Source organism: Camelus dromedarius, chromosome 30 (genome assembly GCF_036321535.1).
Source record: "Camelus dromedarius isolate mCamDro1 chromosome 30, mCamDro1.pat, whole genome shotgun sequence".
Taxonomy (NCBI): Eukaryota; Metazoa; Chordata; class Mammalia; order Artiodactyla; family Camelidae; genus Camelus; species Camelus dromedarius.
In genome coordinates, this window is record NC_087465.1 from 17,987,084 (window position 1) to 18,007,532 (window position 20,449).

A 20,449-nucleotide genomic window follows, 5' to 3' on the forward strand; every position below is an offset into this window, starting at 1 on the left:
TCCGCATTAGCCAGAACTGAGGAGTCAAATAAAATTTTTCCCAGGATGAATAAACAGAAGATATTTTTATAATATTACTGATTCCAAATCAAATAACCAAATAAGGATGAGACCTCACACTGATGACAGTGGTTCCCACACAAGCCAAGTGAAGTCAAAAACTGAGCATTTTTAAACCGCTTGTTTTTAATTATTTGGCCCTTTCAAAAACTATGGAGTATATTGTCATGAATAATTATTAACATTATTAATATGATGATTTATATGAATAACATTCTTAATATACATTATTTTCTTGTTGAAACAGTATGTATAAAATTATGTATTTGAAAGCGTGAACAAAAGACTTAGATTCGTGATACAGATTTAGAAGAATGGGAAAATATGTATGTGTGTGTCCATTTCATATTTTACCAAGTAAACAAAATCTCTGCTGTGTTAATCTATCCCAGGATCTAACCTGATAATTAAATCTCTGGTACCCATTGTATCATTCTCCCCAGCTCCTCTTTGTTCCTCGAAGGAACTGTACAATCTCCAGATTCACACACACAGGGAAAAGCAAAAAATAAAAAATAAAGAAAATTGTGGTCGGTAGCCTGCCAAAACATATTCTTAAAATATCCAAACAACTGATGCAAGAGTATTTTTTTCTGAAAATACCCAGATAATGACTGCTTTCCCCCTTTACCTCATTAGCTGTATTATGAGTGTATTAGGATGTATTTATTCATATAACAAGGATATATATTAAGAATCTCTTTTGAGAAACTCTTTCTGAGTTTTCCAGCCATCTCCGCACCAAGGAAAATCCACAACTAACAAGACATTCCACTTTCTATAAACCTCTACACTTATCTGTAGCCGTGTAGTCAATAACTCATATGAGGGAGTTAATTAAAGAACAAACGCCAAAGAAAAGTGGGGGGAAAATGTCTTGGACTGATTATTAAAAAATCAGTAATAATATACCTTGTTTTCTTGTCAGAAACAATGTGTAGACAGTGCAGCTGTGTTAATGCATCTGAGCTAGTTGTTGGGGACGTGTTAAGAGCAAAGCCTTTAGAGTCAGACAGACCTACATTCAAATTAAACTCCAAGCTTTGTTATCTACCACACGTTGGGCAAGCTACACCACTTCTCTGAGTCTTTTAACTTCATCTGTAAATCTGAATTAATTATACGACTTCTCATAGTATTGATGAGATGATCAAATGAGAAGACACGTGCAAATAGCATCATGCCTGGTACGTTATGTGCTCAGTGAGTAACAGCTGTTACCGCTATTCATTGTTCACTGTAGGCATTCAGAAGACTGGAAAAGCTTTCAGTGTCCAGATGCCACTAGGTTAAGTGGATATTGCTATAAAATCATCATACTTTGTGGGTTGAATTTTAACTGAATTTACTAGAGAAATAGGCTTACTTTCAAACATTAATAGCTAATAGCAAATGCAACCAGCTATGAAAAAAATTATATGGAATTAGCTATCTCCTCCCACATCTTTACAAACGTGCGTACTCTGCTTGGCGTTCGGGTACAGTGAAGATATTAAGATATGCTGATTTCTGGAAACCAATGAAGAAAATGATCATCAACCCAAAGTATGAAATACCAATAGTGAAATCTTATTAGCATGTTTCTAATAGCTTTTGCATTTGCTTGGGATTTGTTTTATTGTAAATAAAAATAGTTTATCCAAATTATATATATTTCAGATCCTCACCCCTTGCTCTATCTTGTGCAAGGCCAACTCATCCTACTAGACTCAGTTTTAGTGACACTTCTGGAAAGCTTCCCTTGGCTACCCATCCACAAAGATCTCTCACTCTCTTCCCTCTGCCCTTGACTCCAAAGTTAGTTATTCTTTTCCATCAATTCATCTTTCATAAAGTCTCTTGCATCTTCCCTTCCTCCTTTCTTCACACTACCATTTCCCAAAGCCATGCCGCATTACCGGCTGAGCTTCATTCAGTTGTTTTTCAAGTGTCTACTAGTGATGGGTCTTTCCTGCATAAGATGGCCAAATCTAAGAAGAGACTTTGATCAGGTAACTCCACTTTCAAAACGTTCAGTGGCTCCCTATTGCTAGGATGCCTATAATGGCCAGATTTTTGACAGTGAAAGGAAATGTTATGAATAGGCTTAAACCAGAACCATGCAGGCAAACCAGAGCCAACCCATTGCCAACTGCATGCTTGCAAGCTTTCTCACTTAAATATTCCTGAGGGTAGACTCACAACTAAGCTCTCAAGCTTAAATTTCTCTTAAGCTTACATGTTGAAAATTTTTGACATTCTAACATTCTTACAAAAAATCAATGTTTTCATGTAAACATAATCTTTTAAGTCACAAAAACCTTTTCACACAAGCAAAAATCAAAGCATCTTTTGCAAAATCTCAGAGCAAAATTGACCTCAAAGAGGACTTACTGTCAGGACTCCTAAAAATCCCATTGCAGTGTCGTCTATGAGAGTGATGAATGCTGTCTCCTGAAGCAGAGAGAACACCGTTCACGAAGACCATGCAGTGAATGATGCTCGCTGGAGCTGAGTCATCAGTCCTTCTGTGGACTCACTACCCCTCCCATAAAAGCCTTCCCTATGGTGTCTTCAGAAGCCCATTTCCACGTCAACAATAATACATATACTTTCTCTCTTCTTTGTTCTCCTCAACCCTAGTCAGTCTTAGGATCCTGGTCCATTTGCTTTGATTACCATATAAAATACAAGATATCCAGTTAAATTTGAATTTCAAAAAAGCAAGGAATGCTTTTTAGTATGTCCCATCCCATTCCATATTTGGATTAAAACTTAACTAGGTATTCAATATTTTTATTGGCTAAATCTGGCAGCCCAGGCTGTAAAGCCATTCCTGACCACCCTCCTCTCAGCCCCAGGACTTTGAGGTTCTTCTCAGTTTCTAGTACTAATTATCTAAGCCTCTATTTGACACTTACTCTATTCTGCATGTGTTTTTATTGATTTTTATATCAATATACTTCACTTCCTCGACTTGAAAACTCCTTGAGACTGAGGACACTTCTATTGTATCTCTCTGTAATTCCATAATTCCTCACAGAAATTCTTGACCATAGGTGGTGATCATAAAAACTTGCTTATTGAGAGACATTTAAAACCAATGAACAAAACAGCCAACAATTTCTTAAGCACCTGCTTTCTGTTCCACTCAGAACTATGCTGTAAATCGCTTCATAAGTGAGTTAAGATGAAACATTTGCCTTCAGAGAGCTTATAGTTTAGTAAACAAAAATTTCACATCAAAAACCAGTACTGAATGGCCCAAAACAGTATATAATCAAGATCGTGCAGTACATCCAACTAAGGACAATAGGTTATTACAAGACACTGAATACTGCTCCTTGTGCTGTGCAGTAAATCCTGTTGCTTATCTATTTTATGTATAGTAGTTTGTATCTGTTAACCCCACACTCCTAATTTATCCCTGCCCCCACCCCTTTCCCCTTTGGTAACAGTAAATTTGTTTTCTGTGTCTGTGAGTCTGTTTCTGTTTTGTATAGATTCATTCGTATTTTTTTTTAGATCCCACATATAAGTGATAACATATATTTGTCTCTCTCTGTCTGACTTGCTTCACTTAATATGATAATCTCCAGGTCCATCCATGTTGCTGCAAATGTTTCATTCTTTTTCATGGCTGAGTAATATTCCATTGTGTATATACACCACATCTTTTTAAACCAATCATCAGTTGGTGGGCACTTCCATGTCTTGGCTATTGTAAATAGTGCTGCTAGGAACACTGAAGTGAATAGATCTTTCTGAAATTAGAGTTTTCATCTCTTCTGAGTGTATGCCCAAAAGTGGGATTTCCTGGATTAGATGGTATCTCTATTTTTAGTTTTTTAAGGAATTTCCATACTGTCTTCCTTAGTGGCTGCACCAGTTTACATTTCCAACAACAGTGTAGGAGAGGTCCCTTTTCTATGAGATGGAAAATCTTTTATGTTGCTTTTGGATTGTCCCTACCTAAAAAAGTTGGTATCTTTAATATGTGTTTCTAATGTGTGCTTAATTTTGCAAAATGTGCTGGATACCATATGGCATTCTCTTATCAAAAAAGGTTCAAGCCTACAAAGCCTGCTGTTTAGGTTTTAATCAGTTCATGGAATTAAATGCATTGAACCACAAAATGCTTTCATGTGACAGATATTGGGATTCATGCTGAGCATCCGTGTGAAGAGCTGCTTGGACCTTTATAAGCGACATAATTTTATTAACTAAATAGACACTTAAGACAAAGAAATATGGTTTCAGCCCTCTAAAATGCCAAACGCATCCAATAAAATCTCTCGGAGTGGGTGCTGGCAGGACTGTTCTGGCACAAGGCAAATTGTGTTGCTTACGTTAAGTTTCCCTAAGCTAAACAGGGAAGGAGATTCTTTTAGAGAGACGCTCTGGATGTGTTAGTTTGAGCTATATGCAATCTGACAATATGTAGTCTTTGCATGTGGTTCAACTGTGTGCAAGCATGTCCAGCCCTCATGACACATTGACCCTCATCCTAAAGGTAGAGCCAGAAGAAGTTCTCTTAAGACAGAATGATTTAGTACATTTTATCCAGAGGCCACATCTTAGTCACTGGCCGTATATGACTTTGGCCTCTGTGGGCCAGTTTCTTTTGCAAATAGAAAGACAGTTGACTGAATGATGTCTTAGAACCTTCCCAACCTGACTTTCTGTAGCTCTTAAGCATCCAGGTGTTGAATCCGCCCCCTACTGGCCAACTGAAGACGCCCCTGGCAACGATGCCCAAACAACCTAGGTATGCCCGTCTTCCCTACGTACTCCTCTTCCCTGGTCACATAACGATCAGAAGACCCTGTCAAGAGGCACCTGCTCCCCGTGAGATCTGATGTGTTAGGACAGCACCATCTGTTTGTACTCTCTCACAAGTTAGTGCACAGTATCTCTATTATTTTTCTTCCATTTTCCTTAATTTATTAATCTCACTAATTAAATAATCAACAAAGGTGAGAGGATCCCACCTCCTTATCCCCACCTGGTGATGTCCAACCGGGATAACGGGCCCTCCAAGGTGGCCTGGGCAGGAGGCCTCTTGAAGGAGAAAGGGGGAAATGGAATGGGGGTTGGGAGGTGGGGGCGAGCGAGGGAGGAAGGAGGTCATCGTCTGAACTCCTGCAGGCGCTTGGCATCCAAACTGTGTGCGCAGAGAGGAAGGGAGATCTCTATCAGATCTCAGCTCCAGGTTTCTGGCTTGTGCAGGAAGAGGGAGATAAAAGAAAGTGTGCAATGTTGGTCCCTGGGGGATGTACCTGCTTACTAATTGTCTCCATGAGCTCTCTGCCTCTTCCCAAATGAATGTGTGGTGATTCAGGCTCAAACAAAGGACACATCCTGAATCTGACTTATTTACAACAGCCCTGCATGCACGCAGATTGGAATGGACTATCTTGGTGCCCATTTTGTCTGTTTCTGCTTCCTCCGTATCTTTCCTGCCTCTCCCTCCTGCCCTGCTGGATCTCAGTTCCTTCTACCTTCCTTTCCTCCTCTAGTTCCCTTTCTCTCATCTGCAATAATGTGTTTTATGTCCTCCATAATAAGGAATATGCACCTTGGAGTTCTGTTTCCATCTTTTGTTTGTTTACATTTTTTGAAAGAGAGCAATGTCCCTGGCATTACTCATTCTTCAGGGGACTACACATATTATTCGGATTAAAAGAAGAGCTCAGAGGAAATCCAGAAAATGAAAGATGCTAATCTTGGGCCTTGTCTTCCAGCCTACAAGGAAAAAATGAAGGAGCTGTCCATGCTGTCACTGATCTGCTCTTGCTTCTACCCGGAACCCCGCAACATGAACATCTACACTTACGACGGTGAGTTGCCTACAGCAGAAATGCCCCTGCTGGATGCATTTGTTTCTCTCTGACAGCTCCTGGTAGAATGAGATCAAGATTTGGCAGATCTTACGGTTGACTTGTCAGGTCTAGCTGTTAGGACTTACTGATTGCCTGTTGCTCAAAGCAGTATGAGTTTGATGCTAATAACAGCACCATTGATGTGTCTTAAGAAATAAAGCGAGTTGCTATCAGGTGCTACATCTAGCATTTCAACATCCAAAATACATCAGAGGCTTTTCCTTACAAATAACATAATACACTAGGCTGTAATTAGAGCAGATCACAATTTACAAGAAAATGCTGTATACTTTGAAAACTCGGGAGAGAAAATCAGCCACCAGCAGTTTTTGCTTTAGTATAATGGTCTTTCTAAAGTCCCCATATTTTGTGTATATGTCAACAACCTAACAAGTTCCAATAATAAAACTGACTTATAACCAAAGCCCCAGATAAAGTGGATGTTTTTTTTAAATCCTAAAGAATTGTCAAGGCTGTGAACTTTATTTTGCAGTAAATCCCTTTGGGTTTGATTTAGCTGGATTCATTCTACTTAGTCTGATTTCCTTCCTGGCTCTGCTGCTATCCACATGACCCTGGGCAAGTAACTGAGATTCTTTGAGCTCCATTTAAGTCTAGTGTCTTCCTCCCAGTGTTGTTGTGGGGTTTCAGTGGCTTAATGCAGGTCTGTGGGGCTTAAATGGTCTCGTGTTTAGCCCGGAGCCTGGCCTCTTGTAAGCACTCAAAATGCTAGCTGTCATTAGCAATAATACCATCTTCACTTAACTCAGTCCATTTAATCAAAATGTTTGGTGCAGTTCTATGTGTCTTAGACGAAGCTGAGGCATGTTTGGCTCCCTGTTTGGCTCACGATGATTTTTCTTTCCCATATGTATAAAGAAATACATTAAAGATAAAGTGAAGGAGTCCATGGCAATTAACCCCTTCTGTGCCTTTAAAATATTCCCAGACTCAACGGCATTCTTCTTCCAAAATTATTCTATCATGGCACAAGCATCATAAATATGAACTGATTATTTCACAAGGAAATGTCTTTCATGCCAAAAGGTTTCGGTTTCCAGCCAAAAGTCTCATTAGAATACAGGCCCAATGCCTACTTTGTATAAGTTCATTCAGTCAACAAATACACTAGGCTGATCCCAAATCTGCTGGGAGTGGCTGTGACCAGTGACCAGCTCTCTTTCTCCTGAGACTCTAATATCTCATTATGTGTTGTCACTGAGGCTCTGAGGATGAAGACGGCTCTGGCCTCTTCCAGGAAATTGTGGCCCAACATACGTATAACCAGTAGCTGGAACCCAGTGTGGTTACATGCTGAGACAGACGTTATACATGTTTCCTGGGAAACCCAGAAGACAGTGATGGTTTCTGCCCACTTAGGGATTGAAGAGGCGAAAACAAAAATCTGAAGTTATATGTTTATATATAAGCTGAGTCTTAGAAGTTGACTAGATAATTCAACATTGCTTGTGCACCACTTCCAAAAAGAATTGGTAGACAACTTCAAATTCCCAAAGTCTTTAACCTTGCCTTGTGTTTCTATATTAGCTAATAATCTGAAGTATTTATTGCAGACAAGTGTTATAACAAGAATTAATAATAATAACTATTATTATTATTGTCTACATTTATAAACACTAAGTGCTATGGCTTGTGCTTTACATTTAGTAACCTTTATACCTTTTCTTTTGGAATCTCTTTACAATTTAATTTCTTAACAGCTGTATTGAGGGAAACTGACATACAAAACACTGCACATATTTCACATATAAAATTTGATTAATTTGGACAAGTATCCTTTATCTGTTAATCTTCACAACAGTCTCATGAGGAAGGTGCCTTTTTATCTCCATCATTTAGGTGAGGAAATGAAAGCTTAAAGAAGTGAATTATCTCCCCCAGGATCACACAGCTAGGAAGAGGCACTATTTGGATGCAGATCCGGGCAGTTCTGATCCCGGAGTCTCTAACTCAATCCCTTTAGAAATTTCACCACCTTATCAAATCAGTTGTTTTGATTTGCCCATGTTCTCTTGAAATCCTTTTCCATCCATTTATAATTTTTATAGAATTGTATTTAAGATACAAGTATAAACTTGGATGCCTTCAGGAAATTTTTTAATATTTTTACGTTTGTGAAAAAAAAAAAGTCTCTTTTAACAAACTTATTGAATTGATTTTGTCTATCTGATCTGTTGGCATTCAAGGATCTAAATAAGGTCAGTTGTTGTTCACCTGGGGTTTTATCTGACCACAGTCTCAAAATGAACTAACCAGGCTGCTAAAAGAACATTAATGGAAGCTAATATTTGCATCAAGAGAAGTAATATTTCAAGGTGGGGGGAATAGTTCACTGGTAGAGTGTGTGCTTGGTGTGCACAAGGTCTTGGGTTCAATCCCCAGTACCTCTATTAAAGGGGAAAAAAAAGAAAACAGAAGTGATATTTCTTCTCTGCTCTGCTCTAGTCAGAACTCACCTGGAGACCTGGCCAGCTTGGTTGCCACAATTTTCATGGGACATTAATAAATCAGCGAGCACCATGAGGTTGGGGAGTGGTGCAGTGGTAAAGATCTCCAAGCAGCGCCACCTGAGGGCACTGCGGATGTTTTAGCCTTAGGGGAAGATTTGAAATGGAAAAATCATAACTGTTTTCAAAGACTTGAAAGATGGCTGTGCACAGCAGAGACTGGCCTGACCCTGGATTGGTTCAGAGGACAAGACAAGGACCAGGGGGCCGAAATGAGAGAAGTGCAATCTGGGGCTCAAAATAAAAAATACTCATCTAAAAACGAGAGCTGTCCAATGAGCTTTTAAGCATCGTTACATTTTATGAAGCTGTAAGTTGTGTAATTACACGAATGTCCAAGTAGATGCGACCTCTCACTCTATTTTATATTATCGATCATATTCTTTTACATTACAAATCATATGATGCATTTATTTTTTAGTTTTTTTCATTTCATTATTATGCAAATTATGCAGTTAATTGATTTTAAATGGCTTTTAAATGTACTACAGAGTGGATAAATTAGATAAGCAGGTGTCGCCCCCTCCCTCCTCCGCCACAATGCCTCTTCCCCAGCTCCTGTCTACAGCTGAGTGATGCTGAAAGAGGACCTTCTAAGTAGCAACCAAACAGGAGCAAAGATATTACAGTGGGATCCTGTCTTATTGTCCTCATTAGACTGTAAGCACCCTGAAGACAGGGAGCCCCTTCACCGTGTCCTCCCCAGGGTGGGCACTGTCCTCCTTGAAGACTCAGACCAACAAACACACTGGAGGGCAAAACAGGGACTGGCAGGAGGCTTTGCACATCAGCCTTGACTGGGCCAAATATTTCCAACCATTCAGGAATTACATCGGTTCTAACACAGCAACTTGACTTCCGGCCACAGGATTATATAAGAGAACTGGAGGAACCTCATTGTTTTCCTCATTATTTAGTCTGAAAATGCCTCCAGCCATGGTCATTCTCCCCCCAAAAATAAATTAAATAAATAAATATAAATCCGTGCTACTTGATTTTCCTCTGAGACTCATATTTATTCAAAACGATAATAAAGTTTAGTTTAAAATCAATCCAGGCTCTTTTTTCCTGAATGTATCCATCATTATTCAACCCCCGATAGACATTGTTGAATTTCCCAACTCTGTAAATATGTATTCATTTAAAATATAGCCATAATTATACCAAAGAAAGAAGTCTATGTGTTCAGAAAAACATAAAGCAAATGATCATATGGAGCTTTTTTTTCCCTATTTGTCAGAATAACGAGGCTACTTTTAATTGCCAGAATTCAAATTATTTGAGTAAACCCACACTTGTTCTCGGGCTGCTTAACATTCTCAAATGTTCATCTCTCAGATATGGAAGTGAAGCAAATCAACAAGCGTGCCTCCGGCCAGGCTTTTGAGCTGATCTTAAAGCCACCATCTCCCATCTCAGAAGCCCCACGGACTTTAGCTTCTCCCAAGAAGAAAGATCTGTCCCTGGAGGAGATCCAGAAAAAACTGGAGGCTGCAGAGGAAAGAAGAAAGGTAACTTTTCCCATGGGTTTTTAAATACTGCTCTCCCCTCGCTCCCTTTCCCCACCCCACCTAGCCCCTCGCCAGCACACGCTTGCGCACACACACACACACACACTCTTCTGGCAGAAGTTCCAAGGGACAGTGTTGCCTGAATCTGCACCATTCCAACACATGTAGGTCTTCTAGACACAGAGCCAGGCTAGTTCAAGTAAAAACTGCTGTTTTGAGGCTACCAGAAATCTCAGAAACCAAATTCAATGCCCTAGTGCCCTTTTCCCATCTTGGATCCTTTTTGATAGACGCCTGCCTGCCTTGACCCATCCTCGATGCCAAGAAAGCTCAGCCTTAGGTAGCTTCACTCCAGAGGTTGGGATGGGAAGTGGCGCCTAAGTGGTGATTCCTCCCTCCCAGTCTGCTTCTTGCCCCCCGTGTAGCGCATGGCTTTCTTTGGAACTAGAAATCACCAGATTCTCCCTCTGAGATATTTCCCACCCAGAAATGCTGTTCACTCCAGGATAAGGGCCAGAAGCTTGCCCCTGTCCTCAAGGTCTCACTCCCTGTCCTTCAGGTTGGTTCATCCAAGATCAGAGCCCTCTCCAGAATCTCTGGATATCTTCCTGTAACCATTTCTAAGCCTTGATGGCATTTTTTTCTCTTTTTCCATTGGTCCTAGTTTGTATTAGAGAGCTTTTCCTTAGAGAGCTAAATCTTTAATTTTCCACAATTGGATGACTAAGAAAAGCCAAAGGTATTAAAAATGGAGGGCACTCAGAAATCTCAAGGACTTTATACATAGAGACAGAAATTACGTGTGAATATATATGTGCCAGCTATTTGATTATGGTAATCTGTCCCATCGAGATGCTCTGGATTGACATAAATGAAATTATTTCAAATAATTCATTCCTATGTTGTATTTTCCACTGGCTTTATCATGATGTATTTTTAGAATCATGTAATCACTAAGAATATGCTCCATGCATGGTCTTATGATTTGAATGGGAACTATGCATTTATAATAATTTTATTTTATTAAGATGTTTATCAAGAATCAGTCAATATATTAAGCACTTCTATGTTGGGTAGTTACAAAGTAAAACGAAGATGGTCCCTCCCCTAAAGACTGAATTCTCTAACAGGCAGTGCAGAACAAATCCCATAGTGTGTTTGCATGTATGTGTGTATATATACATACACACATACACACACACACACACGTATATTCATATTCATACATATGTAGTATCAAAACACAAAGCTCAAAGATTATAAATCCTAGATTAAATTTTCTAAACCCAAAAATGCTTTTTGTTTTAAGCTTTGTGGTTGGAAAATGTTTCTATATTGTGTAACATACTGATCACAATTTCAATTCTTACTCAAGTGAAGTTCTTTAAGCATTTGATAAATATTTCTACATATGTATTTATTGTATTTGATGAATTACGGTTGTTATAGATACTTTCAAACGGAGGAAATTAAGTTACTAATTCTAATACTGATACTAATAGAAGTTCCTATACATACACAGGAAATTGCTTTAAAAATGTGTGTCAGCTTCAGTTGGTGTTAGTTGTAGCTCTCTTCTCATAGTAAACCTCACTGAACTTACTCAGAGTTACAGTCCTTTAAGACTGTGCTGCCAACAGATACAAATAACTAACTACAATAGTAAAGAGCATGTTGCACTCAAGGCAATTTAAGTTCTCACCAAAACACTGGCATCTTACAGGTCACAGGTATAGGAATAGGTCATAGGTTGACAAATAGAGATGCTATGACTTGATTAGAATACAAAGTCAGTAACTGAGCTGAAGCTGAAACTTAAGAGGTGAAAATTCAACACCATGGTTCAGGATGTTGCTGGTGTATTTAATTCAAAAGAAATTATTAAAAGAAGAAGAACATACAGATGATCAAAATTAACTGGGCTTTCTCATTATATTCCCTGAGTTAACTAATTACTGACTTTGGTAAAAATTCATGCACCCTGACAATAAATTATCAACAACTACACAGTTAAACAATTGAATTGACCTAGAAATTTGCCACGTGGCTAAAAGACATTAACAAATGCAATCATCTAGCATTGTGGCACCCAGGAAAAATGTTTTTTGGAACCCTTTAAAATCAGTATTTCTTCACATTTCTGCTCTTATTAAAATTTTCAAGGCAAAAATTATTATATGGATTATGTCCTGGTGGTAGGGTTTTAATTAGAAGAAAATATAACTAATTAACAGAAAGTGCCAACTTAAGAAATCATTAATTGATTTTTTTCTAATGAGTTCTGCTCACTTAATTAGCACTCATTGGAAAAACTGTTAACTCTGTTTAAAGAGCCTTCAGCAAGTGTGTATATTTCAATAGCCATCTAAGTAAGGACATGCATATAACCAAAACCCAACTCAACTAGCTAAAGCAAAAAGAGGGTATGTAACTGAAAAGTCTTGGAGTGGTTACAGCTTCAAAAGCAACTTGATCCAGGAGATTGGTATTGTCAGAAAACTTTCTTTTTAGATCTTTCATTTCTTTCCACATCTAATTGGTTTCAATACCAGGGAATTTTATTTTCAAGCAGTCAGTCCAAAATTATTTTTCTCACCAGTTAGCAATTCCAGCAGAAAAAGAGCTTCTTTTCTCTCAGAGTTTTAACACAAAAGTCCTGAAATTGAGACCCAGTGACCTATCCTGGGTCTCATGCCCAACCCTGGGCCAGTCATTGTGGCCAAGGGAATGCATTACTTTGATTGGCTAGCATGGATCACATGACCACCTCTAACCTGCAGAGGCATTGAGGTGAGATCCCTGGGGAGGGTCGTGTGGAGGAATAGAGTCCCCAAAGAAAACTGAGGTGTCCTTACCAGAAGACACCTACAATTTTTATCTGTAAATGTTTACTGTTACTATAACAATTAGAATAATTATTTAGCTCCTACATTATTCGATTTGTAATTCTCTTTTTTCAACCTGTCAATATCCCACATGGTTATTTTCATACAAATAGAAAGAAAACAAGCAATCAATGCAACTTTATAGAATAGCACTAATAGAAATATAATGTGAGCCACATACGTATTTATAATTTTTCAGCAGTCTTATTTAATATAATAAACAGAAACATGAAAATAGCCATATGTGTCTAGTGGCTACTGAGTTGGACAGCAAAGATACGGATGATTAGACCAGAAAACTTCCAATCATCAATGGGGGATCATTCGGTCAAACTTTTTCAGATTAGTACCAGATAATTATTCAGATTCAACTTTGTTTTCTTACTTAGTTTCTAAGAAATTAAATTGATATAGAAACTCAGAAAGTTAGAAAGAAACTTCCATGCTATGATTTCAATCTTTAAATCATCAGAACCAACCTAAGTGACGTTTAAGACCTACTGTAAATAATAGGATCTAAATCCCACACATCCTCCTTGGCTACCTATGGCACCCCAGGGTCTCAGTTTACAGTCAGTCCCTCACTGTGGGGAGGGGGCTTCTCCAAGCCCAGCCTATATCTGTTATTCTCTCTCATGGTACTCAGGTTGATCTTTCCTCTGTAGTAATTAGCACAATTGGCAAGGATATATTTATTTGCGCATTTATTTACCCCTGTATATCCCATTAGAGTATGAACTCCATGAAAGTAAAGAGTGTGTCTTTTGTTTAATAGCACCTGGCAATAGTTAGAACTAAAAATATTTTAAAATAAGTAAATCAATGATGACTTGCAGGGCCGAATGTTAAAGGAGCAATATGTAACTTGGTTTAACTTTTTATTTCATCCTCCTATCCTAAAACAAAATTCTAGTCAGTAAGTTTCCAATGACATCTTCTGAAATTGCACTAAATAAAGTCTACAGTCCAAAGAATTCTTAGTCTGGGGAAAAGCACTCAATTGACAGATACTTATTGAGCACCTACTATTTGACAGGCACTGTTCTAGCCACTAGTGATATTTCATCAACTCTATATTACAGTTGGGGAGAAATAGCTAATAAATAAATAGATAACACATCATATGATACTAAATAAAGCAGGACAAAGAGTTGTCAGTGCTGGGATGAAAGGTCCTATTCGTATGGGGTGGTCAGAAAAGGCCTCTTGAATATGAGAACATTTGAAAGAAGACATAAAGATAGTGAGGGGAAACAAACAAACAAACAAAAAAGGCAGGAAGGTAAGGAGTAAGCAATGCTGCTCTTCCCTTGGGGGTAGAGTTTGAAGTAAAGAGAATAGCAAGTGCAAAGGCCCTGAGGTAGGAGTATGCTAGGATTGTTTGAGAAATAACACAGAGAACAGTATGACTGAAGCAGAAGGAGCAAGGAGAGACCGGTAGGAATCGAGGTCAGAGGTAGCATGTTTAAGGACTTGACTTTGACTTCCAGTGAAAAAGAAAGTCATTTCACTACTTGTGAATCACAGCATCTTTTCAGAGAACTATCTGCTTTAAAAAGCTGGGTGACTAGAAAAATAAATAGTGTTAACCAAATAGAGAAGACACGAATGTGTTCTAGATGTAGGGAATGGTTCAGGACTAAGGATACTCAAAGGTGAGAATACAGAAAGTGTGGTTTCAAAGCAGTGGGTAGACCAGTAGTTTGAGCTAGTGGGTTTGGGTAGGGAGTTGCAGAGTAGCGAGGTGAGATTGTGGAGGGCCTCGAATGCCAGACTAGGTGGCAAATCAAACTCCATTTTATCTAAGAAATAAGGAGTCACTAAAGGCTTTCAAAAACACACAGATGTCCAACCCAGCCCAGCGACCAGCAACATTCTTATTGCCATGGTTTCATTCCCTTTCCTATAAGTTACAAGTTTTTCAAGATTCTGCCTATCAAACATACTACATCTAAATAAGTACTAATAAATTCCTTTTGTCTTGGTTATAATCAAAACAATCCAAAACTGCCAGTTAATATTTTTGATTATCATAAAATAAGCATTTTCTCACTAAATTGACATAATTCTAACTCAAAGTAAATGTAAAGAGAGACATGACATAGAGGTGAAATATGATTTCTGATTGGGCTTTTAAAACAAAAAGGCGATGAGCCCCTCCCCCTCCCCCCCCATCAGTGCCTTTGAAAGGCCTGCTTCCGGGAGTTTAGGACCACATCTGGCAACAGTGATCTAGGCTGTGTTGCTAGAGCTTTCTGGACTTATAGCTGGAGGGCTGCCACTGAGGCATGTCCACGTGGGCTCGAGTGCACTTTGTGTTAAATGTTTTGGCAGTTTCCCCAGTTCCTCACTCCATCTGTTGATAACTAGTGCAGCTCTGGCCTTCTGGTCAGTCCATTAAACGCTCCTTCCTCAGGGTCCTTTGAACCAGAATTAATGCTCCATTGATTAGTCAGTAGAAGGGGTTTTTAGTAGAAAAGGAATAAGCCATTTTCCGATTTTTTCTTCCTTCTTTGATTATCTCTGAGAATCGTATTCATCTCTATAAGACCATATTCCCTCATGAGGTCAGCTTGAATCTCATTATCTGAAATTAAAGTTTCCATACTGCAGCTTGCCCACGCGGATGAAATGACATGAACACTTTAGTCATCCATCTATCCATCTATCTATCCATCCATTTATTCATTCAACAAACATTTATTTAGTGAGAGGCAGCAGAACTAAATTAACCATACATCCCAGTTGGCCCAGGACAACTCCAGCTTTTCCTTCTGTTTTGAAATCATTATTATCTCAATCTCATAAGCATCCCAGATTGGACAATAAATTACATGGTTATCATCAGCCAAGCACAGTGTTTAAGAGCTTCTTTAAAAGCGTAGTGGTTAAGAACACGTGGGAAAGAGAATGCCTGTGATCAAAGTCCGGTTCCACCGTTTAATAGTTGTGTGACCTTGGGCCAGTCACTAATCTCTCCATGTCTTATTCTATGCATCTGTAAAAAGAGCCCAACAGTAGATCCTACACCCTGGAGTTATTGCTAGAAATAAAAGAGTCACTCCACATGCAGACGTCTCACAAGCACTCTGAAAACGTCAGCTATTATTGTGTAAAAACACATCCAGTTCCCAACTTCACGGAAATAACGGTCTAGCAAACACGGGATTTTATAGTTTCTCATTAACACAGACACTGAAATGTTACCATATATTTCATAAATATTTTTAAATATTATAAAGTATTACCTGTAAAATTACAAAGTAAGACAGTTTGATGATTAACAGATGTATAGTGTTCAGCCCAACTAAACATGGCTTGAAAAAAATTAATATTATTAAAAAATGATGAAAACTTAAGGAATTGGATGACATTGATAAAATCTCACCCTCAAATAGATTAAATTAAAAAGAATGTTACTCAGACCGCTCCAGTAAGCTATAACTGGCCTACTGGAGATACTGGCACTCCAAACTCCGAAAGAAAGTTGTGTCGCTTTTGCTTGTTTTTAATAATACGGCCTCAAAGTGGATCATTAGTCATCAAACTTGCTAGACTTCTTTTATCCGTTTGTTGGCCTCTCACATTGTAGATGGTAATTAAAGCCGAATCCAGGGAAAGAGGGGGTGGCTTGTATAGCAATGGATTATGAACTAAAGTCCTAGCTTATTCACAATTCAACATTCAGGGAGCGTTTTCCTCTTTAGAGAACGTAACACGTCGTCCACAGTTCAACACAGGTGTTCTCCTCTCCATGAATCACCCCCGTGATTCTTTTCCTAGGAGTTAACCACAGTGAATGCATTACAGACTCTTGAAGAAGAGCTCATTCTAAAAGTCTCTGGATTTTAGTCATTTAAAATGTCTTATTATGCTTCTGACTCTTCAGCACAAAGTGAATATTGAGCCCTTTTGTTTCACACAATTAAATTTTAATTTTAATTAAATTAATTTTAATAATAACATTAATAATTATACACAATTATATTTAATTTAATAATAAATTAATATAAATACATTTAACAAGCCTTTATTTGTGACTCTAGCTGGGTTACTAATGTTTTTTTTTTTTCATTGTTAACAGTAAATCCAAAAATTAGAGACACACCATCTAACCTACCACCATAAAAGCACTTCTGTAGCAGGAAATCTAGCATCTGATAAACGGTTCTGGAAGGCAAGTAATATATCAAAATGATAAAAGGGACAAGAAAATAAAGAGGTAGAAATGTCTTTACTTCAGAACACGTAGAAATAGAAAGTAGCACTGTTTAAAATACCGTCTTAAAACTCCAATGTGTACATAGAGTAAAGTGAACTTTATATACCGCTTAACTCGAATTTATCTTCCATTTTATTTATACAGTAATTAAACTCTTATACTCAGTAATATAAGAAATGGTAATGAACCTCTTTGGAAAATGATCCAGTTAAAGTGTTCCTCAACGTACAATAACTCTTCTCACCATCTCATTATTTTTCCCTTCACGCGTCTCTCACGTAATTACTGCAGTGATAACTGAGTTCAGTGTAAGTTTATGCCTCGCATAGGTGTTCACCACTAATACGGCTCTGCTGTCACGGCAGCAAGATGGAGACGGTCCCTTCGTCTCCCAGAATGTCACATTGGATGTCTTGGTTCTATAAATACTTCGCCTTGACATTTGCATTACACCAGCTGATCATTATCATGCCCTTATTTTCTATTTCAATATTTCAGTGACCTTCAACAGGAAGTATGCACTATTCAGAAATGTTCCTCCAGAGTCAGATCCTTTCCCCTTCAACAATTTATCTTTAACAATCTTCGGCTAACCCCAACTCTCCAGCCTCCCTATCACTCAGTGCCATCGAGATTCTTTTTGGCTGATCTGCCCAAGCAAGGAACAAAGTAAAAATACCTATTTGACCATGTAGCAAAACCTTTACCTCCGCTGGTCTGAAGGAAAATGCTTCCACTCTTGTGTATTACACATCTTCACTCCGCACCCTCACACTCACTCCACCTCCTGTTTGAGGGCAGCTCTCTGGGCCAGATGCTTATTTGCTCATGCACAGAAATATTAGAATCAGAACCAGTGAGGCTATGACTGGGAGATGAAGCTTCATTCATGGGAGAATCAATTTCTCCCCAGGAATAAAGGTACAGAGGCTAGAGACAGTGGCATCCGGATGCTAGGCTGTGTCGGAAGGAAGAAGCATTAGGATTTTCTGCAGCAATGGCGTTCCAGAGACTTTAGGGACTTTGGCAAAGGCCCTCATGGCTATTAGCTCCACAGAAGAATTTAAGAGTGGAGACCTTGTGAGGGAGAACCAGAGTAGGGAGGCAGGGGTGAGGGGAATAGCTCAAAGTGGTAGAGCATGGGCTTCACGTGCCTGAGGTCCTGGGTTCAATCCCCAGAACCTGCTCTAAAAATAAGGGACTAAGCAAACCTGATTATCCCACCAAAAATAATTTTTTTAAAAAGTAAGTAAATAAATAAACCCAATGACCCATGCTGTCCCCCCAAAATAGGGAGGCAGACATACTTTCTTGGTGAGGAATTCTTTCCATAATTAAGTTCTCACCCTGTATTTTTTTTCCATGGGCTTGAGCTTTGAATATTTGAAACATATATAATATTATTATATTATGTAATAATTAAATATATATTAATTATTATATTTTATTATTACATAACGCACTGGCTGCGGCAACGGTGGCTGTAACATTCCCTTCCGGTGTGAAGGAAAGATTCCATGGAAGTGAGTGGCCCTGAAGGGCAGCCTGGCCCCATCTGGCAGGTCTTTGTCATTTAGCGGGGGCCTCATGTGAAAACACTCTGCCTTCTGTTTCTGTGTCACCCCGTTAATTGTGCTAAAGAAAGGCAGTTGACACCTAGGCTGGGTAATCTCATTTAGCCCCAACGGCTACAAAAGTACTAACGCCATTAACTGAGGCCTTTCAAACTGGGCCAGACGCCACATCCACTCAATGCAGAAGGCCTCACTCTGTTACCGATCCCGGCCCTGCGGGAGCGTTTGTCCACACAGACCAAACGTGTCCCACCAAGTCAAGAGATTTGAAAAGGAGTATGTTGCTGTAATACCCTTTTAATGCCAAGGCCTTCCCTGCTCGATCCTGTGTCCCTGCTGTCTCCTGACTGTCTTTGGCTCTTTAACGAAAGAAAATGAAGAATGCAAATATAAACATTAAGTTACAACACAATTTAACAAAGTGCCAAAATTAATTTCAGCATCTGAAAATTTAAAATGACGCAGTTGATAACTCTCGGTGATAACTCCCTATGTGAGAAATGACCACAAAAAGAAAAAAAAGTCCAGGTAGCTCCTACCCAGGGCAGCGTGGGCTGCACTGATCTATGGGAGGAGAAAGAGAGGGCAGGACTTGCTAACACACTGAGCAGAAAGGTCACATACGGCTGCCTTCAGCAGCTTTGGCTGATGGACGGTGTTGTACGGAGGAACACCATCAGAAAGCACTGCTACAGCGGAGTTGGAAAAGTGAAATTTAGTTTTGCTTTATTTTAATCGTTTTGCTTTGGTTTGGTTTTCTGAAGCTGGCCCCACGGTTTTCTAGACATTACAGGAGAAACCGAGGGCCCTCATCTTAACTCTTAATTCTTGGATACATCGCACCCTTTTTGCTTTTTGGTGATAACCCAGACTTCTCTCCCTCTAGAACGTTTTCTGGGCTGGAAGTTACATAGATTGAATTGAATTTGCTGAAATGAAAGACTGAAGTCGTTGCCTCTTCTTTGTGGTGCTCACTTACCTGCGAAAACTCCTGTCAATACAGCCTCATTCCATGGACGTGTGCTGGCCCAGAGGGAGTTAGGGAAGGGCTGTCATCAACCATGAGGACCCCTGAACCCACTGTCTGTCAATACTCAAAGGAATGGGAACATATATCCTGCACTCATGAGATAACCAAGAGTCTATATTTGAGTTTAGTTGTACCAGGAGGTCCAGTTTCCATCATCTCCTCATCACAAGTGTTTTGAGTTTTACTTTCAATAATAATGGCTGCTGTTGGCTCAGTATGAACTTACTCCATGTGAGACACTGCTGAGTACCTGGCCAACATTGTTTCATTTGAGGCTGACAAACAATCCTATGAGATAGATACTATCTTTTTCCATCTGCCAAAAAGATAATTCCATGAGGACTTTTCTCAGAGAAACTTTACACACACACACAAACACACACACATATACACACCCCTTTAGGCAGTCTCTGCTTCCCTGTCACAGTTCAGTAGTCGTGGTGGCGTTAGAAATGCAGAATCAATGTAGAATGCTTTACCAATAGCCCCACCTAGAGGCAGGAGGCTGAACAAGCTAGAAAATATTTTTCCATGTTTCTTCCCAAAAGGCTCCACTTGAGTTTGAACTGACTTTGTGTTAATGTTTTGTTGTTGTTTGTTTGTTTGTTTTTTATCATTTTTCATATTCTTTTTTTGCAAGCTGCCACAAAGCAGGAATGAACGGGGTCTACTGAAGGTGTCAGTGAAAACGTTAGGGGGTTAAAACAAGAAGTGGGACTGGTTCCCAGAATGACCTGCTTAATCTCCAGTGAATCACTAGACATATTCCTGATAAACT

At 39.0% G+C, this 20,449-nt stretch overlaps 1 protein-coding gene across 1 annotated transcript in view; it reads left to right on the forward strand.

Moving 5' to 3' along the window:
• STMN2 (stathmin 2) overlaps positions 1 to 20,449 on the forward strand; it is a 41,766-nt gene that overhangs the window by 12,487 nt on the left and 8,830 nt on the right. Inside the window, exons 2-3 of the mRNA XM_010979401.3 lie at positions 5,784 to 5,879; positions 9,788 to 9,960. Of these exons, the coding sequence (XP_010977703.1) occupies positions 5,784 to 5,879; positions 9,788 to 9,960 (269 nt within the window). The remainder of the gene's footprint in view (positions 1 to 5,783; positions 5,880 to 9,787; positions 9,961 to 20,449) is intronic.